At 42.2% G+C, this 26,610-nt stretch overlaps 1 protein-coding gene across 1 annotated transcript in view; it reads left to right on the top strand.

Annotated features, from left to right (window-relative positions):
• SH3RF1 (SH3 domain containing ring finger 1) overlaps positions 1-22,098 on the top strand; it is a 148,920-nt gene extending 126,822 nt beyond the window's left edge. Inside the window, exons 7-11 of the mRNA XM_019534597.1 lie at positions 270-440; positions 621-880; positions 2,110-2,468; positions 6,624-6,964; positions 18,454-22,098. Of these exons, the coding sequence (XP_019390142.1) occupies positions 270-440; positions 621-880; positions 2,110-2,468; positions 6,624-6,964; positions 18,454-18,622 (1,300 nt within the window). The 3' untranslated portion in view covers positions 18,623-22,098. The remainder of the gene's footprint in view (positions 1-269; positions 441-620; positions 881-2,109; positions 2,469-6,623; positions 6,965-18,453) is intronic.
• The last annotated feature ends 4,512 nt before the right edge of the window (positions 22,099-26,610 follow it).

Here is a 26,610-nt window from a genome sequence, read left to right as displayed (position 1 = left end):
GGTTTTCTTTGTCGGTGAACTTGTTTTAAAATTCAGCAGTCATTTTCCTTTATGTTACTTCTAGCAATTGCAACAAAATTTGATGGCATGCCCTTCTCTAGCATGGACACTTCTTATATTTGTGATATACCAACACTTTATCCTTTTTACCATGCTTTACTTGTTTCTCTTCATGCTGAACTCTCAGCCATCCAGAAGAGTGAAAGTGATTTTGTTCTTGCATATTTAACTATTATACATGGAGAGTTGCTTGCTTTCCTTTCTTCCAGATATATCGCTATATACCCATACACTCCACGCAAAGAAGACGAACTGGAACTGCGAAAGGGGGAGATGTTTTTAGTGTTTGAACGTTGCCAGGATGGCTGGTTCAAAGGAACATCCATGCATACAAGCAAGATTGGGGTTTTCCCTGGAAATTATGTGGCACCAGTCACAAGGTATGATTTCTTTTATACAGAACTCTGAATAAATTAATTTCTAGTTGCTCACTATTATCGTTTTGTTACACTTAATCCTAAAATCAGGTGATGATATGAAAAACAATACCTTTTACTAAAGAGTAGTTGCTGGGTTTTTAAAAATATATATTGTAGCAAAAGGTGTGTTAATTTTTGCAGGACGGTGACAAGTGCTTCCCAAGCAAAAGTCCCTGTATCTACTTCTGGCCAGACAGGACGAGTGGTAACCATGGTCAGCCCTTCTGCGGCTAGTGGACCATCACAGAAACTTCAGGGCAATGGTGTGACAGCGAATTCCAGTGTGGTGCCAACTGCTGTGGTTTCTGCGGCACACATCCAAACAAGCCCACAAACCAAGGTTCTTATGCATATGACAGGTCAAATGACAGTCAACCAGGCTCGCAATGCTGTTAGAACAGGTAAAAAACACTAGTGCTTGATACCGAATATAGTTAATCTGTGAAACTGATAGACACAAGTGGTCAGAGGCAGATACTGTGGATTGACTTTTTAACAGAACCAGAACATTTTTAAAACTTTAATACACCTGTCTGGAATGGCTGGATCACTTTCTGTTCTCACACAAATGAAAAGCAAAAACATAAGTCCATGTTGTTACACAGTTTAGACCAGGTCTTGTCTCTCTCGAACTTCCTCACAGAAATTTTTAGATTACTCAGAGGTAGATAATGTTCGTTCAAGTGAGAGCTGCAAAAAATATTCTTGTCATTTAGCAGCAGTTCCTTTCCTAAACAAAAGAGAAGTCCTCTGGCTCCTTCTCTATTCCCCTACTTGGAGAGTTGTATTAGATCTCTGAATCATGCCTGTCTTGGTTGGGGGAGAGCTAACTGTTACAGTGTTGCTGTGGTCTGCCCAAATTGGGCATATGAGAAGGAGGGGAACTAGGAAAGCAAATGCTGGTAGGTTTGAATCCATGATTTTGAAAAGGTGTCTCCACAGGTAGCCTCAAAATGTCATTAGCTTCTGAAACATTAGAGCAGCTAGGCATTTGGCACAAATGTCATCCAACCTCTGAAAGGTTGCCACCATCTTAACTTTAAGATTGACAACGCTGAGGAAAGGAGGCTGTGTTCCATTGGGGTGACTGTGTTCTGGTTTAGTTTATTTGTTAGGTGATATGTCTGCATTGAAAACTATAGTGTTATATGTAGGTATGCCTGATTTAGCTTGGATACTGAAAGCACTGTAGCCCTGAAAACATAGGCTGCATGGTTGAAAATAAGGCTAAATGAGTCCATCTGCAAGGAACTCCATGCTGCTGCAGCTAGATTGCTTCTGGCTCTCAAGGTAACTTAGATATCATGACACTATCTTGCCATTTGCAGTTTAGGAATACTCGACATTTCAGGTACATCTTTGTAGTGTTATCATTCTTCCTATACAGTTTCTGCTGTCAGCCACCACAGTGATAGATTGTCAAGTTTGGACTGGTTCTTTTATGTTCCTGTCAGATCACCTGAGATGCTCTGTCATTTCACCCAGATGTACTAGTATAGTGATCTGGATTGGAAGCAGGGTGATGGGAAGGAAGGTGTGTGGTTTTAATTGTTTTTATAATACAGTAACTGAGATGTGTACATGCCTTGGGAAATGATACTTTCCCTCACATTTCTTCCCTTTATCCTAGTTGCAGTACACAGCCAAGAAAGACCAACAGCAGCAGTAATGCCAATACAAGCTCAAAGTTCAACATGTCTTATCCCTACAGCTGTGATCATCCCCCACCATTCTGTTGCTCCCCAGCAGCTCCAGCCTCAGCTCCCAAACGCTGCTGCTTATGTCACTGCTGTGAACATGAACCGGGCGAACGTTCCACTGGCCTGTGCAACTGCTTCTTTAAACTCTCCCAGTGTCACTTCTGCATCTCTGGATGGAGACATGAATGGAAGAACTGTAACTGTTCACCCTGGGGCTCCTTCTTCTCCTGAAAACGCATTAGCAGTTGGTGGGAACCCTGCAGTCAGTAAACCTGACAAGGATGGAAAGGTGGGCATGGATTTTTATTTGCTTCCCAGGCAGCATCTCACTACTATCATGTGCGCTTCCTAAGTAGGCTCACAGTCATCTCTCTGTATTTTCTAAGGGTAACAAAACACTAGGGTTTTGCAGTAGATTCTGCAAGTCAGGTATTCACTTATGTGGCTGTAATTTTGGGTGAGAACATTCTTGACTCTAAAAACAGAATGCATCTTTGTGGAGGCTGCATATTGTGTTGCTCTTGGTGTGGGATAGACTGGGCTACCCATGCTAATGACAGCAAAATTAGAAAGGTTGGCTGTGCATGTCAGAGGGTTTAAAAGCTCTGCTGTTAGACTTGTGCATATTCTATACATCTCTTTCTGAAGCTGCAGTTTGACTACTGAATACTTCAGGAACAAGTGTGGTCACCAACTCTGTATCAGTGGACTTCTTTAAACTGATAGGCAGGCCTGTAGGCATAAGTTTATGGGACCAGGTATTGCACAAGTGAAGAAAGTGAAATGAATATTTAAGGAAAATTGCTGTGTTTCCTGTGTATACATTAATTTAAAAAGTTGAGTCTGAAACAGTCTCATTTTATTTCCCATAAAATTCTAAAGGTCATCTTTCTAATTATGTTAGTATCTTAAATAAGAAATTGGGGGTTTTAAGAACTGTATTTCAGGCTGTTTCTATTGAGCAAGGAAAAGATAAGAGAGCTACATTTTCAGTTATAACATCATGACTCTTGTCCAGCTTCTGTTCTTAGTAGATGTTCAAGAGATCCAGTCTGTGCCAGACTGAAATATCCTCTTCAGTACTCTGTTCCTTTTAAACTCACAGGCCCAAATGCAACTCCACGTTTTAGATGGGTGAGTAGTACTTAAAGGATTCACTTTCAGTGGCCATTTACATCCTACTCCTCCTGGGAGGTATGTAATTCTGGATGATGAGGAAGAGGGTCCCCTCCACCTTGTAGCCCAGCAAGCCTAGTGCATAGATCAGGGGTTGTCTAATCCCATATAACCCTGGGAGTACTTTGAAAGGTCCCAGGGGGTACACAGAGACAGAGCACCACCACCCCATGCTGCTGCCTTGCAGGGGTGGGGCGAGAGCAGGGCCACACAAATGCCACAGTGCCGCTCACCCCCAATTCCAGGTCTGGCCACTCACCACTTCTCCCCTTCCCCGCCCGCCCCCCCCCCGCTTCATGTCCACATCCTGGTACTCTTACTGAAAAGGGGGCTGCTGGGGGTACACTTATTTTAAAAGGTTGAAAACCCTTGCCAAGGAAATGGGAGACCCAGGTTCTCAAGGCCTTTCCTCACCCCAAGTGGGTTGGAACCTGCATCTCCTACTTTCCAGCACAGCATCTGAACAACGAGGCTGTGGATTAGGCAGGACCAAGATCACCCTCCACCACTACCTATTGAAGGTAACTCACTGTGCAGCCAACAGGAGACAGATGTAGAGTGGAAGAAGAGCAAGCCAGAGGAAGCCTTGTTTTGTTAGATGAGTACTGCACTGGAAGAGATGGGGGCCTGGGACCAGGTTCTTATACCTGCCTCCAGTGGTGTTTCCACAGTTTGTATTAATTTGTCATTGGATAAAGCAGATAGCAGTTGAATAACTTCTGCTTCACTAAGGGTAGCAGCCAGGCCAGATACCAGGACCTCATCTCTTCCAGAGCAGCACTTACTTCATTGAGCCATGTCTTTTGCTCTTGTCCATTTGGCCATCTCCAACAAGGTCTGGAGTTGGAGACTGCTGCAGGCAATGGTTACCCCATGGCATGGTTATGAAGGGCATTTTGCTGGGAGGTAGGACGTGCAGTCTTAAACTCCCTCTAGGTTGGCAGGGGCTTAGAATTCAGGTTGCCTCCCTGAACCCTAGCTACTAGGCCAGTGATTCTCCACCAGGTGCTGCACAATATTAGTAGGTAGGTTGCAAATATCTATGTACAATGTGCAAGATAAAGCCAGAGCCTCCACCTCTGATTGGCGGAGGAGCCCTGCCAGCTGGGGTGTTTGCTGCTAATCACTGGAGAAGTGAAAACCATAGCATATTTAAAACCAATCCGGTGGGTGCAGGTAGGAGGCAGCAAAATGAAAAACATTAAAGGAGCCACTGTAGGGGGTACTTCCAGCATGATTTACAGAGAAACCTTTCCAGGGTGTCAAAACAATCCTGCCCTGTTGTGGTTTTTCTGAGTTCTGTGCAACAATGGAATTGCTCTATTATTTTTCCATAGCCAAAAAACAAGCAAAAGCTGAGAGCTGGCATTTTCCAGGGGGTACTTTGAGTCAAAGTTGAGAACCACAGCACTATATTATTAGACTAAAAGGTGAAAGGGTCTTCCTTGTACTCTTCCGACCGATTTATGTTTCTTTTTGCAACTAACAGTTCAGGGACTTGCATGTAGTTTATGTACTGTCCCAGTAGAGTTGTATCGCAGTGGAGCATATGTGACCGAAGTGGATCCCTTTTGAGCATGCTCAGAAGGGTAACATGAGTTGTGCAGGAGGAGGTTAGATGTAAAATCTGCATAAGTGGCCCAAAAGACTAGTTACACAGCTAAGCTAACTACAGCTGTGTAAATGGTGTTCACCTGGCTGCAGGGAAGTTGGATTTGAGTTTTTTTCTTTCCCCTCTATTAGGCAGGAAGGAGTTTATTCCTGCCTAATAGGCTATTTTTAAGAAAAAAATCTAAATTTTCCCTTAGGTTGTAGTATAATTATCATTTTAAATCCCCTTTGATAGCTTCCCCTAACCCCCAGATATTTGTTCATCAAGTATTTGTAGACATTTATCTTCCCTCTGGTCACTCCTTATCCAAGCTGCACATATGTTGTTGTTTTTTTATTTTTCCCTACAGGTTCTCTTCTACCTTTTAATCACTTTTGTTGCATACCTTTAAGTTGAGATGCCAGGGGCTGTACATTCATGTAATGACTTCAGTTGCCGCCAACTGAAATTAGATTGACATTTTTTAGGTGGTGTTTTTTGACCATCTGTTTTTTCCAGGAGCATGGAGTTAATGAGGCTAATATTTAGAGTGTGTTCATTTCTTGAGATTCATTCTTCTTGTCTGTTCAATTGATAGTAGTTCATACAGGATAGGTTTTTCTTGATGTTATAATTTTTTTAATTTATTGGCAGTATTGGAAATGGGATGAAGAATTTTTCATTCACACTTCATCAGTTCCATTTCAGCCCAGCCCAGGACTAAATCTTTCATTGCTTTTGCTTGATTGGTTCTGTAGTTTAATAGCTTATTTCTGTCTTCAGGGCTTACAATCTGGCACCTCTCATAAGCAATAAACTTACTCAGTCAAAGGGTTTGTGTAAGAATTGCCCTTTAAAATTTGAAAATGTACAAAGGCCACTTAAGAATATATCCTTTAGGCTGAGAAATAGTCTTCAGGGGATCCTGCCTGAACAGGCAAAAAGCATGTTTACAATTCTCCTCTGTAGCAGGGCAACAAAATTTAAGCAATTTCCCCATGGGCAAATTTTTGCTGTACCATTCAAATCCTTACTTGTCTGCCTGTGTGTGTGGGAGTGTAGGGAGTGGTTGAAGGTGGATAGATAAGAGACTTCTTAATCAAATCAAAGGCTCCAAGGCAAAAAGCCCTCCCTTCTCTGTTTGAGATGAATCTGTGTTCATTTCCAGAGAAGGCACCCATAACCAAAACCTCAAGTTTCTCATGGGTACCACTCAGTGTGTCCCACGATGCTCTGTTCACCCTCTTACCTACTTTGTGGACTACAGTTGTTGACCTTAAAGGCAGTCTTCATGGCTGGGCTCTTCCTCTCCATTATATGAAGGAGTATAGCCCATTTATGGTCCTGCTGATTGTAACTAAATTGTACACATGTACCCTTGCAGCACAGGTGTTTTGGGTTTTTTATTATAATTTTTAAAGTATACATTATTACCACTGTCTTGCTACAGAAGTTAGGAAGAGATTTCATTCCCTCACTATATTTGCTTTATTAAATGGGAATTACATATTGGACTGCTTGGCTTATTTAATATAAATGATGCTTTGTGGAGGTCTGACTTATGCATCCTTTTTTACTTAATTCTCTGAGATCAAAATGGCCATTCATGCAAAGCTCTTTATCTGCCAAGTAACCTTTGTTTTAAAATGAATGTGATTTAGACTTTTTGTTTTACAGAAGGAAAAGAAAGGGTTGCTGAAGCTGCTGTCTGGAGCATCTGCCAAACGCAAGCCCCGACTGTCGCCTCCATCATCACCAACCATGGAGGTTGAACAAGCCACTGCAGAGCTGGCCCTCCAGGGTGCAGTAGGGCCTGAAATTCCACCAGTTGTCAGCCATGGCAAAGCTGGGTCCTGTCCTGTGGACAGCGAAGTCTCTGCAGCCATGCTAACCCAGGAGACTCTTCATCGGAAACAAAGCTGTTTGGATCCTAGCATCCCTATAGCTCCTCCCCCACGGCAGCCATGCTCATCACTGGGACCAGTCCTGAATGAATCTAGGCCTGTTGTTTGTGAAAGGTAAATCACCTCATTCAGCCAGACTGAGGCAAACTTGCATCTTTTCTCATCCAGTCAGGTTCACTAGTGATTCTACATATTTAATCAGAATTTTATGTTTTAACAAAAATGAGAAAAAAAGGTGACAGTTTCTGGGTTCTTCCTCTGCCCTTGGATTTTGACCGGGTAAAGAGCTAGTTAGACTGTTTTAATTTTGGAGGAAAAATCTAACTAACTTTTTAATATTAAAAGATTTCTAACTTTTTAATATTAAAAGATTTCTAACAGAACAACTGAAATGTTTAGGTTTATCTACGACTAGCAATATTTATACTTATGTATTACTTTGATGTTTAGGGACCACCTCAAATCTCAATTTTATGTTGTTCATGGAACTTGCGATTTGGGGCAGTTTCTGCGAAATGCACCATTCCCTGTGATTTTTGGTGGAATCGCTGGAAAAAAAAACTTACTGAAAATAAAATTCTGACTTCACAATGGGAGCCAGCAGTTCTCATGGCTGCTGGCACACAGAAAGGGAACCAAATGGGGGCCACCCCCTCTTCCCTCTCGCCACTGATTGGCTGAGAGGGTGGCCTATTATGTGGCCCTCCCCCCCTCTGCCAATCAGTGACAAGGGGTGGAACTGCATGAGTTGCAGCCCTCTTGGCCAATCAGCAGTGAGGGGTGGGGCCACCACTGAGACCCCTTGCCCATTCAGTAGCATTGGAGGGAGCATAATCGCAAAAAAAATCACTAAAATGACGGCAGGTGCCACTGCGATCAGCCCACAAAATCCCCTGCCTGGCTTCTCGATTTCAGTATGTCCCTACTTATGTTATAGACAGTGGGGTAAATAAGTGCTCAAATATTATGGTGGTGGTCACAGTATAAAAAGCTACAGTACAGGTCCCTGACTTATACACATACTTTACTTAAAATAGCATGAGTTGACCATTGATTTGTGTGGGATTATTAATAGTGCGTAAATTTGGCTACATGTATATGTCTTTGCTGGATAAAGTCCTTATCTGTTAATAGATGTTAAATGTGATTACTTATTAAGGGCTAGGGTTCCTTTGTGATACCTCTTTTTGAATAAGCTATATTATTGTGAGAGAGGTTAGACAAGCTTTTGGGCACAGACTACTCTTCCTTGGGCCTATACATTGCCCTGTTGTTGTACTACTATAGTCCTTGTACAGGTTTCCCTGATTTTACCTATCCACTCAGAGCAGTGAACGTATGTCGTGATCTAGATTCTGAAGCTCCTGGCCAGTTGCTTTGAAGCAATGTCATTCTTTCTTTGCAGTTACCCCTAGTTTTCCACTTCCATGCTCTGAGTGCTAAGCAATGCCTATGAAACAAGTAGGGCTTTCCCCAACATTAGGATATTATCTGTTTCTATTATTGTCATGATGTTTGAGCCAATAGGATGAAACAGCAAGTGAGGGTCAAGGTTCTTTTTCCCCACAAAAGCTAGTATTTAGTTGTTGGTTTTATGACATGCAGGACAGAATGAGTATATAAATATTTGTCTTGATAAATATTTCAAGAATTGAACAAATAGTTTGATCCAAACTCCAGAGGTGCTAAGCAGTGTTGGGAAGAATTAATTTACATTTGGTGGTATATGCCTCAACTAGCACATTGAGTTTTTTCATCTTATTTTGATAGTGTAATTAAATTTATGTAAGAACACTCCTGTCTTTTCAAGAGAGCTGCATTGGTTATACTAAAAATTGTATGCATTGAGTATCAGGCATTATTGAAATACCCACTTAATGTGTTCTGGTTTCTGTTTTGATCACACAATATTTGTCACAAAATAAGTTTTCATAAGCAACAGCCTATGTCTCTGAACTAGTCTCTCAGGTGCTACTCTCCCTTGTCTTCTGCCAATATTTTTAAAGTCCTGATAATTGTTTCTGCACAATATATGTCCATAAAAACTTCTTTTTCCTACTTAATTTTAAAGAGAAGAGATTGCATTTTGCTCTTACAAAATAAATACATGCTGAAATATATTTAAAATATCACTTTTAAGTCTAATTTCTTATAAATTGACATGAATCAGTAATATTTTGTAAAACTTTTAATGGAATAATAACATTACATTCAGTCTGACATGTCGAGCGCATTTTTAATGGGCCTAAATAACTCCATACAAAGTAGGCTTTTCAAATACCTCGCTGCCATGACATGTCCTCTGTACTCAGAATTCATGGAAAACACGACTAAACAGTTTCCATTAATCTTTATATTAAGTAACATTTTTAGAAAGATCCTATGATCTGGGATGATAGGAAAGTAGGGTTGGGGGGGACCTCACAAGGCCATCTAATCCAGCCTCCTGCTCATCCTTGACTAAACTATGCCAGCCAACTATCTATCTAATATACTCTTGAAAATTTCGAGGGATGAAGATTTGACAGCTTCCAAAGGTAGCCTGTTTCACTGCTTGACTGCCCTCCATAGCCAGAAAGTCCCTCCTAATCTCCAACCTAAATTTAATCTTGTGCACTCTAATTCTTTAGTTGTGTAATAATTGATATCAGAGAGGACTGCTACCACACCTTGTCTCTCCAAGGCATCTAAAATCTTGCATCAAATACTGTTGAATGGAGTTTCAGTTTTTATTTTGTGATTCACTGGACACATCTAAACATGAATTAATACACCGTTGTTGCTGCACATTACATTTAGGACCTGTAATAACGGGTACTAACTCAATGCCTAGTACCAGTCCTACTGTGCAGTAGTGCCAGCACAGTCTTTTATTGACACTAATGTACAATAGATTAATTCTACTGCACATTAGTGTATTAGCACGGCTTTTGTCATGTCATGCTAATGCACAGTAGAATTAGTCTACTGCGCATTTAGCATCTCTTGTAGACATGCCCACGGTGTCTCTTCTGTGAAGGGTTAATTCTCTTCTCTGTGGACTTGGAGGCTGTTATAGTCATATATTTTCATTTTCTTTCAGTGAGGGTGCTTGGCCTGTGCTTCATAACACTTATCACTTACATTGTACTTGAAGTCTTCATAGTACTTTACAAGAAATAATTAAACCTCATTGAACTCATTTTGCATTAGATAAATTGCTGTACTATAAGGAGGACTGGGTGACTGGAAGGGAACAAACTGATAACAGTAAATGTGCTTGATGAAAAGAAAAAAAAAATTGAGAAAACAAAAATGTAATAAACAGTGAAATATCCCGCAAGGTTTCACTGATAGCCACAATTCCAATTGCAGGCCATAATGGAGAAACCAAATGCTGCCTTGGGCTCTGTTGTAAAACTTGTAAAAGTAACTTGGCACAGAGCAACCAAAGCCCCATTGACTTTCAATGAGAGTTAGGCTCTTCAGTGCTTCCCTCACTTTTGAAAAGCACTTGAAAATGTTACCAATTTACGTGATAATTAGATTTTTCAGTAGGCTTAGCTTCCTTAAAGGTACAGGATTTACACTCTAAATCCACCATTTGCTGCTCACTAAAATCATATAACATATTAACTTGAATCCAAGACAAGGGTTTTTCCCATTTAACAGGGGAGAATAGTCCTTCATCTTGGGAACAAGGCTAGAGCTGCAGTAGCCACCTGCCTCCCCACTCCCTCCTGCCTCTGCTTCCCCCCATAACCTCAGCCCCCCTGGGCTAGAGCTGCTGTTACTGGCTGACCTGGGGCTGGAACAAACACGTGCTCCATGCCCCAGGCTGGAGTGCGGCCAGAGCTTGCCAGAGCCAGAATGAGAGTAAGCAGGGTGGTGGAGGGCCTGATACCAGAGGAGGGAAGAGGCCAGGAGGCAGCGGAAGGGAGGGGCTAATGGGGTTTAACCCCCCTCCCCAAATGTGGGGCAGTGGTAGGGCCACAAGGCAGCCTGGCCAAGGGCTTCCAGTGGCTGCAGCAGGTGTGGGGAGGGAGTTGGACTGGGGCTAGGGGTGGGGCAGGCACTGCACAGCTGGTGGGGTGGGGGCTGAGTGCCTCATCCATGGGGCACGGGTCCTGCTGTTATACCCTGGGAGGCATGGGGTGGGGCGCGTGCCCCTGGATCTATGCAGGACAGGGCAGGCTGCCACTGTGAGCTGGGGCCAGGGCTGTAGTGGCTCTGGGAGGAAGCTATTCACCATAGCCCATCCGACCCCTGCCCCAGCGTCAATGCTGCCCTACCCAAGCGCAGCCAAGTTCCCCACCACCACCACCAGAAAGAGCCCAGTGCTGCTCTGGACCCAGCTCACAGTGGCAGCCTGCCCTGCATTGCACAGATCTGGGGGCACATACCCCCCATGGCTCCCGGATTGCATGCAGGAGTGGGAGCTGCCACCCCACTCCCTGCGCCCCCGGACAAGCCATGTCTTCATCCCCCACTCAGATTGGGCAGGCGTGGAGATCCCAGGGGCTCCAGCCCAGCAGTGCAGCCGAGGCTGGCCCCTCTCCGGCCCCTGACTCCAGGCCCCACCAGGCAATGTGGGGCCAGGGCTGGTGCAGGGAGGCAGCCAGGGCCAGTGCAGTACTGAGGGGCAGCAGATTTGTTCGTACAGGGGGAACTGGGCAACAATCCTGGGCCTGGTTCAGCTCAGCTCCCTCCAGATTCCTGCCCAGTCCCTGCCCCAGCCACTCCCTTACTTCTCCCCCGCTCCCCCCCCCCAGCAGTTTCCCTTTCCCCAGCAGACTTTCCTGCCTGGGGGGACCACATGCGCACACACGCTCAGCCCTCCCCCCCAAAATTTTTCTCCCTCTGCCTATGTTGTGCTCATAGGGTAAATGCCCACAAGGGGAGCAGGCAGCAAGGGAGCAAGGTGGGGGAGTGAAGGGGCTAGGGTTGGACTGCTTGATTTTCCCACCACTGGCTCCTTACCGCTTTCCCCTCTACTGCCTTCCCCACTGCCTGCCCCCATCACTGCTTTCACTGCTGTAATGCGGGGGAACACATTTAAGATAACCTTCCAATAATTAGATATTATTACATGGAAAATTATAAGACTTTACAAATTCTCCATGTATAGAATCTAATCATTGGGAGTCCATCTTAAAATCAGAGTAGTCTTGGATTTGCATCAGAATGGTATTTTTGTGATACTAGAGACTTTTCCAACCACTCTCTCAAATCCAGCCAGCTTTGCCTTCCATGGGGCTGTAAGCAGCTTCTTTGGCAGTCTTAGCCTGGGAAGGAGCCCTATTACAGATGTTTTGCCTGGGAAGCCTCAAAATGACACACTGACTTCCATTTTTACTCCCTTCTCTCACCTGTCCAGGTCAGTAGTACCCACCTCTATTCATATCTTTATTTTACAGTTTGAGAAACTACAGTGGGAAATTTAAAGCGTTTTAGCTAAGCCAGGGTATGACAGGTTGGATTAGAAGTCAGAAGGTCTCTTAGCAAAGTGCTTTTTTTAGATCATGCTGCGTTCTTGACCACAGGCTTCACAGTGGGTGCATCTACACACACAGTTAACACAAAACAGAAAACTCTGGTGAATATAGTGCTGGAGTTCATTGCTCCTGGGCCATTTGCAGGTGTGCTGGGGACCACAGCAGGTTAAGCTGGTCTGGAGCAGCCCCAGCTGGCAGGGTGCCCAGGGCTGCTCTGGCTCGACTCAATGTGCTATGGAGAGGCTGGCTGGGACACGAGGGTGCTTCAGTGTGGGGCTAGACATCAGGCAGCTCCTGCACTGAAGTACCCTTTTGCCCAAATCTGCCCCTTCAGCATCTACATATGCATTGCTATGGAGTAGAAGACACTAAAGCAGGAGCATACTTGTATTTACAAGTACTAACCTACTGCGGGGCTAATTAGCTTCCTCCCTCCTAACAGCCCTGCATGTATAGATGCAAGATGTTTATTGTGGAGCTAGTTAGGCAACTCTACAGTAAACATCTTGTGTAGACGCACCCAGTGTGTGTTAAATTGCCTTTGCCCATACTCAGTCAGTTTTTAAGGCAGGGACTGAGGCTTGAGTACACTGTCACTGTCTTACGATGTTGTTTCTATCAAAATAATACAGTGCCTTCAGGACCTATTCTCATACAGACAAAATTGCCAAAAAAATAAAGATAGAATTACCCTGCTGCTTTAGCCAGGTTTTTTCCAGAGAAGCTGGCTACCCTAATAGAAACTATGTTAGGCTTTTTAACAAATATAAAGAGAACATTATTTAATCGGGTTTTAAAAATTGCTTAACTTTGTTTTCTACAACAGGTAAAGGGAGAGTTTCAATGAAAACCGTTTTTATAGGAAGAATGGGTTCAGCAAGTTTTTAAAGGCTTATGGGAAGCATACAGTACTGTAAAGGGAAACCTCCCTTTCCCCACAATGATGATAAAAACCTGATATTGAGCTTAAATGCACGTCACTGCAAGTCCTAAACTATAATACAAGCAAATGCTTTCATCCAGTCACAGTGCAGGACAGCAGTAATTTTGTTCTTGATTAAAGTGGTTCTCATCATTTTATCCACCACATAATGACTGGCAGGACATCAACTTCCTGGTAATACAAAGTGACCTTCTTGGGTAAGTGTTCACCAGGAGTGGAGAAATGGTAGCACCAAAAGCCTCAAAAGGGTTCAGCTTCCTTAGCCAAGAAATCAGCCTGAGGACAAATTGGAGAAGGTTGTTCATCCAGAAAACTGGATGAGCTATGACAAATAACATAGACTTGAGATTTAGGCCTCAGTCAGAATTAAAAGCAGGGCTTATTAAATATGTATGACTTTAATTTGTGCTAATATAGAAATATATTTTTTGTTCTTCTAGTGTTCCTTAACTACAATTTGCTGTATGTGAAAAGACGTGGTTTTTCTCCATTTAGAGATCAGGTTACTGATTCATAAAACGGAACAAAGAGAGGCACTCATAAAATTGCCTCAAAATCAGTTACTTTTCAGTAGGAAGTAATCCTACTGTTTTATGGCCAGTGAAAGGCAGGGTAGTATAAAATGAAGAAAACAAAAAAAGCACAAGAAAGGGCTGCTTTTCCTACACTATTTACTCCATAGATTTATAATATGATTCAGAATATGTCATCTTTGTAAATGAAAAGATGGCCAAAAAGGTGAAGATAAAAAAAAATTCACAAATGAAAAGTTCACGGGAACTGTGGGATGTATAGGCACTTTAAAGGGTATTGAGGGGAAAAAGTGACAAGTAATGTGGATCTTTTATGGAGGTTAAAAGAGCTTTTCATCATTGATTACGGAGAACAAGGAGGATAAGTTACGACTTTGGGAGTTTTCCTGCTTGGCTTCGAAAATAAGAAAGGAATTGTAACATAGAATGGGTTTGGTATAGGTAAAGGGTGTTGTTCAATGGGCAAATGTAATTAGTTCCCCAAACCAAATGACCAAGTTCCAGAATTCTAATAAAAAGAGAATAAATTAAAACACAGTGGAGTCTTTTAACTCTGCACTTGCAGCAAGCTAACGTAACAGCCATAATTGAAAAAGTGACCCAGGAAGACTGAGGGAAACAGGGGTCTGTAAGTCCACCTTCATATTGGGGGAATATTTAAAATTATTGAACACGGAAGTGTTCAAATGGATTTAAGCGAACATGCTTTCCAAAGGGGACATGACACTTAACAAAAAGCATAATTAATTACTTCAAGGAGCTGACAGTGAACTTATGGGCTAAAGCAGTCAACTTTATGTACTTGGACATCACAAAGTCTTTGAAGTTAACAAGTGTATTGAAATACAACATTTATTATGAAAGTGCTTGGTTACACAGCTGTTTAGGAGAGTGACTACCGGACATCCATGTGGTTTTATGGTGATTCTAAACTTGGTTCTACATAATCGAGTTGAAGAGGGGGAATATATAAAAATCATATGAAGTTGGGGGGCAGGTCATTACATAAAAAGAGAAGCTTGATTCTAATGAACACTGACAGACAGATGTCTTGCTCAGTTTAAGATGCATAGTACCATATTTTCTTGCACAGCACACACTTCCAAATAAGATGCATAATGTTTTTAAAAGGCAGGATGTAGAAGATAAGAGTTGTGGTCAACTGTGTGACATTGTGCAACTCTTCCTGAAAACACAGAATATCGAGGGAGTGTGGCACCCCAGGAGACAGTCGAGATGAGGCAGCAGCAACTTCCTGGTGTAGCAGAACAGCAACAAAGCTAGGCACCAGACCCTTGCAAGACCAATAGCAAGACTGTCACTACTTCACTATCTCTTCACTAATAGTTGTTTAGATAAGTTCCTGTAACAAAATATTTCTACCACACCACAAGCCTCATCAAGATATTACAGACCACATGCAGCAGCTCAATTGCTCTTTCATGCACAGGCTACAGCCAGTAGCTACAGCTGTGGTGTTACACAGGACTCTATCCCTTCTGCTTGTTGGGCAAGAGACAAGTGGCTGCCACCTTAGAAGCCATTGGAGTATAGCGTCTGCATATTTCTATTCCAGCTAAGAAAAATCAGCTTCCCAAGACACACAGCCTAATTTTGGCAGGGGGGAAAGATTTCTGTGAATATGAGAGTAAATTGGGTATCCATTTTACCATATATCCATTTAAAACAAAGTGGAATAGCATATACTATCTCAGGCACTACATTATAAGATGAATGTCAGAGTATCTGGCAAGATACAGAGCAGCAAAGGCAAGTAGTCTAAAGCAAAGATGAGGGAATTCAAAATATAAGGAAAGCCTGGGAAAGTGATCTTTCAAAGACTGACAATTTAAAGGAGTAGAGAAAGTGGATACTTACAAAGCTGTGAAGTAACAGGCTTACGGACCAGAAATCAAAAATTGAACTAGAGAAAGAACAGGAAGATTTCTTTGTGCTCAGGTTACAGTTTTTTACACGGCTTTGGAAGCTGCAACCGAGATCATTCTAAGTTGAACAAGTGTTTATAGGGAAGTGTAGTACTGGGTCCAAACAGAAGGCATGCACGTGCCTTGACTGGGAGTAATTTTTCAGTACTTTTCTTTTGAATATGATTCAGCTGGTACTGTGTGTATATGCATAAGGCACTAAGCTAGTGTCTGGGCTAAACACAGTTATTTAACAATTAGTTCATTGCCTGTGAAAATGAAAGCCAGGGGTGATGCTTGATCTTTTCTGGCTTTCAACTTTTTCCTTGACAAACAAATAGCCTTCCTGTTGAACTCCATGACCTGAGCTGAGCCTGCTCTGTATTGCCAAATAGTCCAGAGGTTACATCATGGTCCATTATAGAAATGTATCCATAAACAGACATTTTCTTCTTATGTCCTAAGTCAAGACTTGATGCCAGGTTGCCAGAAGTGAAAGTTAATGCAAACAGTGCCATTTAGTCTGGTAAACAGTGCCATTTAGTCTGGTAAATATCAGCCTTTATGAAACTTTGGCTTAAGTGTGCCTAGCAATCTCGCTTTATCAGAGTTTCTCTCATAAGCCTAAGTTGTAAGGGGAGGATAATTTAGCAGTAAAATTGGGCTTGAGCTACAAACTGGGAGTGTTTGGTTATAGCCAGAGTACCATATTTTCTCATATATATTATATCTCAGAATATAATGCACCTGTTTTTGAAAAGGCAGCATGAGGAAAAAGAAATCTTACTTTGGTTAAGTGATGGAGTAGCAGGAGCTAGGGAACTACTGAGCCTTTTGCCAGCCCCACACATTCATCCCTGATCTAACATGCTGGATCTGGGGCCATGTGTCAAGTTTGGCTGCAGACTGACTCTGTGCACCTGTCTGATCTGGGGCTGGGGCCGCAGCCTGACCCTGCATGCTGGATTCAACCCTATGCACCAGGTGCTTTACATCCAGCCATGAGATAATCCCACTTGCCAGGTCAAGAGCTCTACACTAGGTCTGGGTGGGGACTGGCCATGTCACCTGGCTGGAGGGCTCCCCAGGGCTCTGGAAATTTGAAATCGGGGAGTAGGGGCAGCATTAATTGTTGTGACTCCCAGACTTGCAGTGATTATCACTGTCACTACTCTAGCCTGCAACCAAATTTCTGGACCTTTGGGGATTTGTATCTCTCATATATAATGTGCAACCCAATTTCCCTGAGCTGGTTTGGAGGGAAAATGTGTGTTTTATGCAAGTAAATATGGTACTTCTTTTTCCAACATGTAATCAAGTAAATCCACAAAGTTCTAAAGGAACCATTCTAGTTCTAATAACTCAGAGGTGGCTCTTATTCATACATCAATAGGTATATAAAATTTGACAAGTGATTCATTCTCATCGCTTCTCGGCTTCTTGTCAGCTCCTGATCTGTACCACCCTTTTTTTAAAGGAATAACATTTTTCAAAGAGACCTTAAAAAGTCCAACTTCCTGTGTTAGCACACTTCTCTGAAGATTCTGATTTTGTTGTACATATTTAGTGTTTGTTTTTGTTTAACCTTTAAAAAGGCAAAATGTGCTGAAACAGTATCTGTGTAAATGGAACCTGTTTTGCATGCAGGTAGTACATGCAAAATTAGCCATTGTGAATTGGGTACTAAACAAAATAAGGTGAGCTACAGCTCGCATGTCAACATTTACTTTGAATTTCTCAGCATTTTCTGTTTTAGTTGAGGCAGTATCTTTTATTGGACCAACGGTATAGTTGGGAGAGCTGTTGGATAAGCTTGTCTGTTGCTGGTTACAGAAACTGCTGCGCCTTAACCATCTGACCACTATGGGCTGTGGGATTCAGGTGGACCTTTGACCTTTTTAGCTCCCAAAATGTACAAGGTACTGTCTAAATCAGGCTTTCTCAACCCTAGAGGACCGGTGGAACGTGAAGGCCTTCTAGGTGGGACTCGGGTCGCGGTGGCGAAACTGGAAGTGCCATGGTAGACCAATGGGGACCTCCCCCCTTCCCCCCCAGTCTTGGACTGGCCTCTGGGGACTCCCCCCTCCCCCCCTTGCTCTTCAACCAGTAGGACCAGGATTTTTTGACCTTACGTAGGTTGGATGTAAGGTGCAAAAGGTTGAGAACCGCTGGTCTAAATAAAAATAGCAGCATGCCCTCATCCTGAAAATGGTTTCTAGAAAGGCAGACAAAAATACAGGTTATACATTAAATGCTTTTCAGGTAGCGTTGGGTTTTTTTTGAGGGGGGTTCTGTTTTCCTTTTTTCACGCTTTGTTTGCTTATTTGTTTAAAATATGCACTATATTAAGCAGTGGGGAAACTAAGTAGAATGGCTGCTGTGCACACATTAGGATTGGTTACTGTTGATTTACTCTAGGTGGAAGAAAACAGCAGTTATATTAAAAATGTGTTTACATTTTGTTCCCATTGCTTGCCACAATTGTCGTATAAATCTTTACAGGGATCTCCTTGAAAGACTCTACGAGAAAAGACATCCTGTATATGTGTGACTTGGATTTCTTTTATTACTGTTGTTTTGTCTCCAAGATAAGGTTTATTTTTTATTTGCTCAGTTTCAGGCAGTTTCCTCTTCTGATAAGTTGTAACAAGTATAGGAGTTTTTTCTTCTAAATTTCGCAAGCCCAAAACTAAAAACCCTTAACTAAAATGCATTTTTTATTGTACAGATACAGGGTTGTGGTCTCCTATCCTCCTCAGAGTGAAGCAGAACTTGAACTTAAAGAAGGGGACATAGTTTTTGTACACAAAAAACGTGAGGATGGCTGGTTCAAAGGCACACTTCAACGAAATGGAAAAACAGGCCTTTTTCCTGGCAGCTTTGTAGAGAACATCTGAGAAGATTCAATTCAGCTTATTTGAAATGTACTACACTACAAAATAGCACAAATGTTTTAGCAGTAAGAGTGCCGTCATGGAAGACATTCAAATGACTAATATAAACAAAATCCCGTGCATTTCTCCAGTGTCCTATAGCACAATTCCACCAGCGAACAAGGAAGATGAAGGCATCACCTGGTTTTATCACTTTGGATCTTAAGTGTAATGCGTGCCTTGTCCTGTCTGACTTAGTATACTGAGGAACTTTTTTTCAAGTATGTTACACAAATGAACAATTGTTTACAAGGCTGTAACTAATTTATTCTTGTTTTTTTTAAACTTGAATTTTGTGTAATAGCTAAATCCTTGTGATTATGATTTTAACAAATTATTAATTTATGAAACGATAGTTAAGGGGAAGCTGGATTCTCTCCTTATCAGCAAGCAATTATCTCAGCTATAGCCTCCAATTTATATGCTAGATTTCTTTCCCTTTCCCCATCCCCAGCTGTGTACAACAATGGAATTAGTCTTTGTTTTATGGCATAACATTGAGTTGTGAAGGTGGTGGTGGTGGTTGTGTGGTGTCAAATAGAAATTTGCAAACTGGGAAAAATGGAATTGTGTGTTTTGTTCTTAGAACAGAAAATATCAGTTGTTCTCAAGCCTAGTTCTACTCTTTAATAAATTACCCAAGTAAGCTAGCATTTCTGGGAGGCAAAGGCATAACAGTGCAACTGAATAAACTTCAGCAGTCTCAAGAATAGATAGGAAGAAGCTAAGAGGATGCCTGTAGCTTCTGTTTGTTCAAGAATTTGGCTTAACAATGCTTAATTCTGTATCTGGGGCTAGCTTGCTGGGCGTTTTGCACTCTCAGGATATAACTGAGATAAGAATGTTAAAAACCCAACAGTACAGCAAATGATATCTGGGAACCACTTGTAGTTTGATAGTTTGAAAATCTGAAGTAAAATTCAAGTTGTATTCAATGTCCAAAAATGCCTAATAAATGTAATTTGCTTCGTTTTCTTTTCAATATGATCTGCATGACCAAGAGATGTTTAAAATGTTTGAGCAATAGTGGTGGTAAGTGATGCACTTGTGTTAAAGTAAAAGGCTGTACAAGACACTGTGAAAACTTTACTAATTTTTTAACCATTGCTACTTCGGTACGTTCTGACTTCATCATTGTCTTGTATGTGTTACTGAATTTTCACAGTAATATCAACTGTGCATGATATACATTTTTCATTCCAGTTTCCTGTTGTGGGTTATTATGATCCAAAAGTTTCCCACGGCAGAGGATGTCAAGGATACTGGAATCCTCGTATTGTCCAAAAGCCACTGACCAAGACTAGTGAGCGACTCCCCTCAACATAGTAGGTGTCCAGTGTTAAGAGTCATTCATAAAATATTTTTACATCCTCCCAGCTGATAGAGACAAGGAATGAGGCCTGCAAGAATTGTGTTACTCTGTCACAGTTCTGTTTGAAATTTGATATTGGTGGATACATGGTATACAGCTGTGACAGGATCCAGCTTAGCTTGTCTTTTTATAATGTTACCCAAATATAGCAGCTTCACTGTTACCACTTGTGAAATGCTGAATAGCCTCAACTCCCATCAAAATGATAGGAAGCTGAGAATGCTCAGCATCCCACAGGAGAGGTGGCCACAATGTGATGTGACAGTACACAGAGAGAAGGGATACAACAGCTGGCAACAAGTTAAACCATTGTCAAAATTTTCTGATTAAAATGCAACTGAGATTTTTATTTTTAAGAATTGCAAATGGAAAAAAAATGATAAACGTTAACTGAAAGGAATTTCTTGCAATATCAGGTAGTGTCACGATGGTCTTAAAGAATAAAAAAATATATCTATAAATATATATATAGTTGGAGATAACATCACTCCTAAGTTAACAATCTGAAACACTGTACAATTCAGCTCTTGTGCTTTTAAATGTTTTTAAATAGTTTACTTGAATATTCATGTAATATATAAAGTTTTGTGAAATGAATTTTAGTTAGAAAGAAGCTGGTGTCAGCTTTCATCAATATAAATTGACACTGGTGTGTCATAATATTCTTATTTTGGGAAATTAGTGCATTTTATATTAAAGACTACTAAAGGTTAATTTTTTCTATCTCTATTCTCCATATTTTAAACTTACGTGACTAAGGTACCTCTATTAATAGGCTTTCATGTTGTAAAGTCAGTTTGAAAATCAGCTGTTAATACAATAGCTCTGTTAGATGGGTTACATTTTCTATTGATTTTTTTTTAACAGTAATGTTTTGTAACAAGGGCTTGTTACACAGCAGTGCAACAATGATGAAAAATGAAGTTTATCATGCCTTTTTGTGATCTTTTCGGTTTTTGGCTTGGGAGTAATTCAATGTAAACACAGACGAACCCTGTGCATTTGTTTTGTGTAATTCCATAAAGAAATTTTGTAAAATATTTTATGTCTATCTTTGAGGTCTGGTGAATGTTAAATGTTTGATTTACTATGTTAAGTTCCCATTCCTAATAAATATTTTCATAGCAAACAGCTTAAGTGGAAGTTGTGTGCACAAATTCAGTATAAAGTATTTGTAACAAGTTTACAAATAAAACTAACAAAACTTAATTTCAGAATTCCCAGAAGGATATGAGTGTTTATAATGAAAAATGCTTCAAATGTCATGCAGTGCATTGCAAAGGGACTTTTTTCAGACAGAATATAATGCAGTGGTAGCAGTGAGGCTAGATGACCTGACTGATCTTTTCTGAGAATAACTTTAGTGCAAGGAGGCTGTTTTCCATGCCAATCTGATCAGGCCTAATTTAAATAAGTTTACATCAGCCTGTCAGTGTATCCTCAGGTATATATGTTGTAAAATGCCTTCCCTGGAGGAAAGAGCATCTGACGAATTTGGATGATCACCTTCAGGTTATGGCTGCAGGTGTACTTTTAAATTCTGTTGCAAAAATTATCAAAAACCATAAGAGAAGAGGCAGTTAAAATTGTTCTGTGTTCTGAGAATGAGGGATGTGTTTCAGCATTCGCGCTATTTTTAGAAGCACTTGGAAAAATGATGCACCTAAATCATGCTGCGATAAACAGGACTTTGAATGGCTTGGAATGGATTTACCAGCACTGCATTATTAAAGAGGAGTGAACGTTTACAGAATGAGAGCAGTATTAATCACTGGTGTAAGCAGGTACAACTCCAATGAAATCAGGGCCTTTCCCCTCCCCCCCAGCAGTGAATTAAGGGGTACCTTGTTGTGACCTCTTGTACCTGTACATACTTCTGTGTTCCCCTGTAGTTATTCCCCCCTCAGTTTTGCAAGTGCGTATGTTACATGCTGTTTTGTTTTTTGGGCATTGAAGACATACAGGTAGCTACAGGCATGGGGTGGGACTTCTACCCATATTTAATAGGCATGGCAAATTCTTGTTTACACAAATTGTGTCTACAATGCAAAATGCACTTTAAACTGATCGAAAAGTATTGTTTGCTCTTCATGGCAGGAAGAAAAATATGTTTTTAATGGAGAAAGGAATATACCTTTGACAAAGACATATTTAGGGAAAGAGAGAGAAGAAATGAGTAGGGAACAAAGAGAAGCTGGGATGGTGTTGAGGGGACATGGTAGGAATAGAAGCCAAAATCCAGCTTTAGGGATGACTTGATGGTTGAAAGAGAAGGGTGCAGACAGGGAGACATCATATTTTGATATGCATTTCTTTGAACCAAAAGTCTAGTATAAACTGACTAGCTGGCTGTGGTACATTGCACCATGTCGTAGCTGCCCTATGTACAATGGTCTGCCTGCACTTCTGCCATACCTTTCACTGCAGCAACGTCTTTATTGCATAATACAATTCTCTGATACTTTGTGTACTCTCATACAGAATAGCATCAGGGTGGCCAAACTGCCTTATCTGTTATCAGCCAGTTCACTTTGACTTTATTCATGAAGAATGCCTGGCTTATCCTTGCAGGTTTTTCTGAGTGCTGCTCTGAGATATAAGCGTGTTGCTTCTCATTTAATTACTGAGAGCCATATGAGAGCTATAATACATATGGCATACACTTAATGTCTGTTTGTTCTTTGCTTTGGAACCAAGTTAATTGAGAGATTTCTATTTCTTTTTGTAATATAAAATTGCCTTGCTTTAGAAATGTGGTGTTCATTTCTTTCACCTTTTCTTCTAGTGATAAATTGCTCTAGATCTGCACAATATTTGCATAATTTGTACATGAGAGGCACATTGCCCCACAGACTGAATAAGCCAAGCCAGCTGGAATATGCAGTAAGCAGGCACACAATAGGGTTCACATAGTTTTAGTGCTTTCACTGAGTACAACCTACACCTTCTTTATTTTTTTAATAAAGGGAAACGGGAAGTAATTCTTAATTTATGCCATCAAACCAGAACATGGAATTAGGCGTTACAGTGGGTGAAAATACATGCTGAATTTTTCTTCCCTGTTACAGCTGGAACAAAAGCAAGTCCCTGTTGTGTAATATGACTCTGAGAGCACATCTGGTGAGCTAGTGCTTAATAAATCTCTGACTTTGTTTCTTGTGCAAATGAAAATTCAAGCCTTCTTTCATGTACTCTCTTTTCTACTTTTATAGATGTTATAGGAGAGAAAAAGAGGGTGTAATATAACATCACTTACCTGAACCACTTTCTACCACAATTAATTAAGAAAAGTAATTTCAATTAATGCACAGAGATTTCCTTAACACCAGAAAAGCGTTGTCTGTTCTAGGTTTCATCCATAAGGTCGTATATTGGCATTGCAGCCCCTGCTTAACGGAAGATCACATGCTGTTTGCAGAGCTCTTTGTGTGATACAGACATAGCATATCAGTTTGAGGATAAAATGCAGATCTCAGCCCTTTGTCTTCCTCTTGCTGTGAGTTAGTTAAACCCTTGATGTTACTTAGAAATGTGATTTGTGTGTGTGTGTGTGTGTGTGTGTGTGTGTGTGTGTGAGGTGGGGGATGTAATTTCCTTTGTCAGTATTCATGAGGGTTTTAAAAATAACTGACTATGATAGTTTAGAAGGAAAAATTGTGGCTTTATACATCTTTGGTCCCATCTAGAATGAACATCTGTAGCTGTTCCTCACTCACAGGAATCACTCCCCCGCTGCTATAGAATTTCATGGTCTCTTAAGAGCCAAAATTTTAAGTTGTGCCTAGCCCATTAGGCTCCAACATCATATAAGTTGACTTGTTCTTCACAGGATGGTTTCTGTTCCTATAGCCTGTAAGCAGCTTTCCACTGCTAAGTCTTACATCTATCTCCTCATCAACTCACACCCCCCTTTCTTCTTTTATTTATTTCATGATGTCTAATAGCAGCTTCTTACAGGTGGAATCAGAAGCATTTCCCAGCTTGTACGTAAATCCATAGATAAAAGCAGGCAGGTCTTGGAGCTCATTTATGCAAAATCTCCCTGCAAAAGAAATTCAGCACCTTCTCATGTGAGTTTTTGTCTGCCTTCAACATTTTCCCTGCTGGGGCACTTGCAAGCATAGACTTGTATAGTTTAAGTGGCTCAACACCTACCACTACTTTCTACGGGATTGGGCCGAAACACATATTTTTAGAATTCTCCCTTACCCTATCAAACCTGTGTAGATACATTTTTAGGGGGAAAAAGTTATCTTTTGTTCCAGCCTCCAAACATTAACATGCACATCAAACTACACTAACTAGTTGTAATAATGTTAAACCTAAAGCCTGACTGCAGATTGCAAGAGCAGCCTCAATATAAAATGGGTGGATGGCTGACACAGTTCTGACAACAACAAAAAAGCTGAACTGAATGAATTTAGCTGATGCGCTAAAGAACTATATTGTTGGTGCATGATAGAGAGCTTTGCTCTGTACATTAGCAGTTTGGAATCAGCACATGGTGGAGTGTCTTTACAACTTACTTTAAGAAAGGCCAAGTTTATTTTATTCCAGTGAGGCTCTACCTGTGCTAGTTGCCACATCCCTAGGCAAGATCTGTCTGACAGAACTGGGTCCAGGGCCATGGCAACTGCTGGCTCTGGCTCTAAGTACCCTCCCTTTAACGTTCGCCTTCACATAAATGATTGTTTGGGTTTTTTAAAAGGAAAGCTGCCTATGGATTTTAGAGCAAGCCCCAGTCCTCCAGCAGATCCCTACTCTGAATCCTGCTGGCCTCAAATCTTGTCCTTACACAAGATGGGCCTCCCTAGCTCAAACGTGCCTCTAGGACACCCAGGGCATTTTTACTTTTGGTCCCAACGTGGCGCTGGGTGCTTTTAATTAGCAAGCTGCGCTAATGAAAAATGCCCGTCCGTCACGTATATCAGTGGCATAGCATGTCCCCATGCTGAGAAAATGGTGGTGGGGTGCTTTGAACTATAGCACATCAAACGTGTTTTATTTCAAAGCACACTGCTGCCATTTTCTCAGTGCAGAGACGTGCTGCACTGCTGATGCACGTGATGCATGAGGCTGCCAGAGCACATCAAATTGATGTGCTCCAGCAGACTTGACTGAGTCTGCTCTGACGTGCTGGATTTCCAGTGCATCAGAGCAGGCTCCCCACAAGTGTGTAAGTGCCCCCATTACCTTATGGGCTATTCTTGGCCTCCAAACCTCTCCTACAGCTGTGCCCAAGCCTTGCAGGTGTTAAGTTATTGCTTATGTGGGGCACTTTGCCCCAAGCCACTACCAGACCACCTCAGGCCTTTACTCCCTTGTCAGCATCTCAGTCTTCCTGACCTCCGCCCCTTTCCTCTGGGTGTGTCCTTGGTTTTCTCTGTTTAAAAATAGAAAATTCTGAGATAAAAATCTCAAATTCTCTGATTTAAACCCCCAAAATGTATTTTTCCATGATTAAAATGAAACACCAATATTTATAGATAGCAGCTAAACATAATGTTTTATTCATATATTTACAATTTTAAAGTAATGTGGAAGCCTACCAATGCCTCAATCATTCTGATGAAATAAATTCTAAATACCTGTACCTTTTGGTGTTTGATTTGGGGTTTTTTATCATGGAAAATCAGACCTTCCCCTGTCCACTTTGCTCACCAGGATGTGGGTCCAGCTGCATCTGTCCCTCTCCTTTGCTTTGTGGAGTTGAGTAGCCCTGATACGCCGATGCCCTGCCTATGCCCCTCACTCCCAAGCCAGAGCCTCCCCCCGGTCCCCCCACCCTGCTGGTGCCCCTTGTTCCTGACTGACAGCCTTCTGGCCCCACTGGTGGCCCTCACTTCCAACCGATACCTCCCCATGCCCCCAGCCCTGCTGGTGCGGGCCCCCAGCTGCCAGGGCTACAGGGCCAGGGACCCAGGTCTACAGCCCCATGCCCCACAGCAGCGCCTGAGCCCTGGCTGCCACCCATGGGAAGTGGCGGCTGCTGCAGCCAGAATAGAGAGCAGAGCCTGGCTCCCCCTCCCCTACTAGCAGCATGGCTGGAGCACAGCCTGTAGGCAGGAGTGGATAAGGGCTGGCCGCTGTGGGCTCGAGGCTTCCCACCCTGCTGCCCTCCCCCTGGGGGTCTCAGCAGCCCAGCAGGTGAGACCCAGTGTAGGAGGGCAGAGTGGAACAGGGAGGCTTGGTACCACTACTAGGAGCCCCATGCTGCCATGCCAAGTTATTCCTTGCTCAGCCTGCAGCACTGGGGTCACAACTCCATGCCACCACCCCTGCTACTGCCGGGCAGGCAGAGGGTGCCTCGCCAAGCTGGTGTGAGCTCCCAGTGGTGGAACCAAGCTTCCCTGCCCTGCTCTTCTGCATCAGGTCCTGCCCACTGGGCCCCAGAGGCCCCAGGGTGGGGAGCCTCAAGCCTGCAGCAGCAAGCCCACATCCACCCTGCCCCATGCAAAAATCTGGGGGGCATGTGCCCTGCCATGCTCCCCCTGGGAGTGTGCACAGGCCGGGGAACCAGCCCCCCCACCCCAGCTCCATCCTGCTCCCTGCCCAAGCCCTGCAGCTGCACATTCCCACC

Source organism: Crocodylus porosus, unplaced genomic scaffold, assembly GCF_001723895.1.
Source record: "Crocodylus porosus isolate Cpor-Errol unplaced genomic scaffold, CroPor_comp1, whole genome shotgun sequence".
NCBI classification, from domain to species: domain Eukaryota; kingdom Metazoa; phylum Chordata; order Crocodylia; family Crocodylidae; genus Crocodylus; species Crocodylus porosus.
This window is presented reverse-complemented; position numbering and strand designations above follow the sequence as displayed.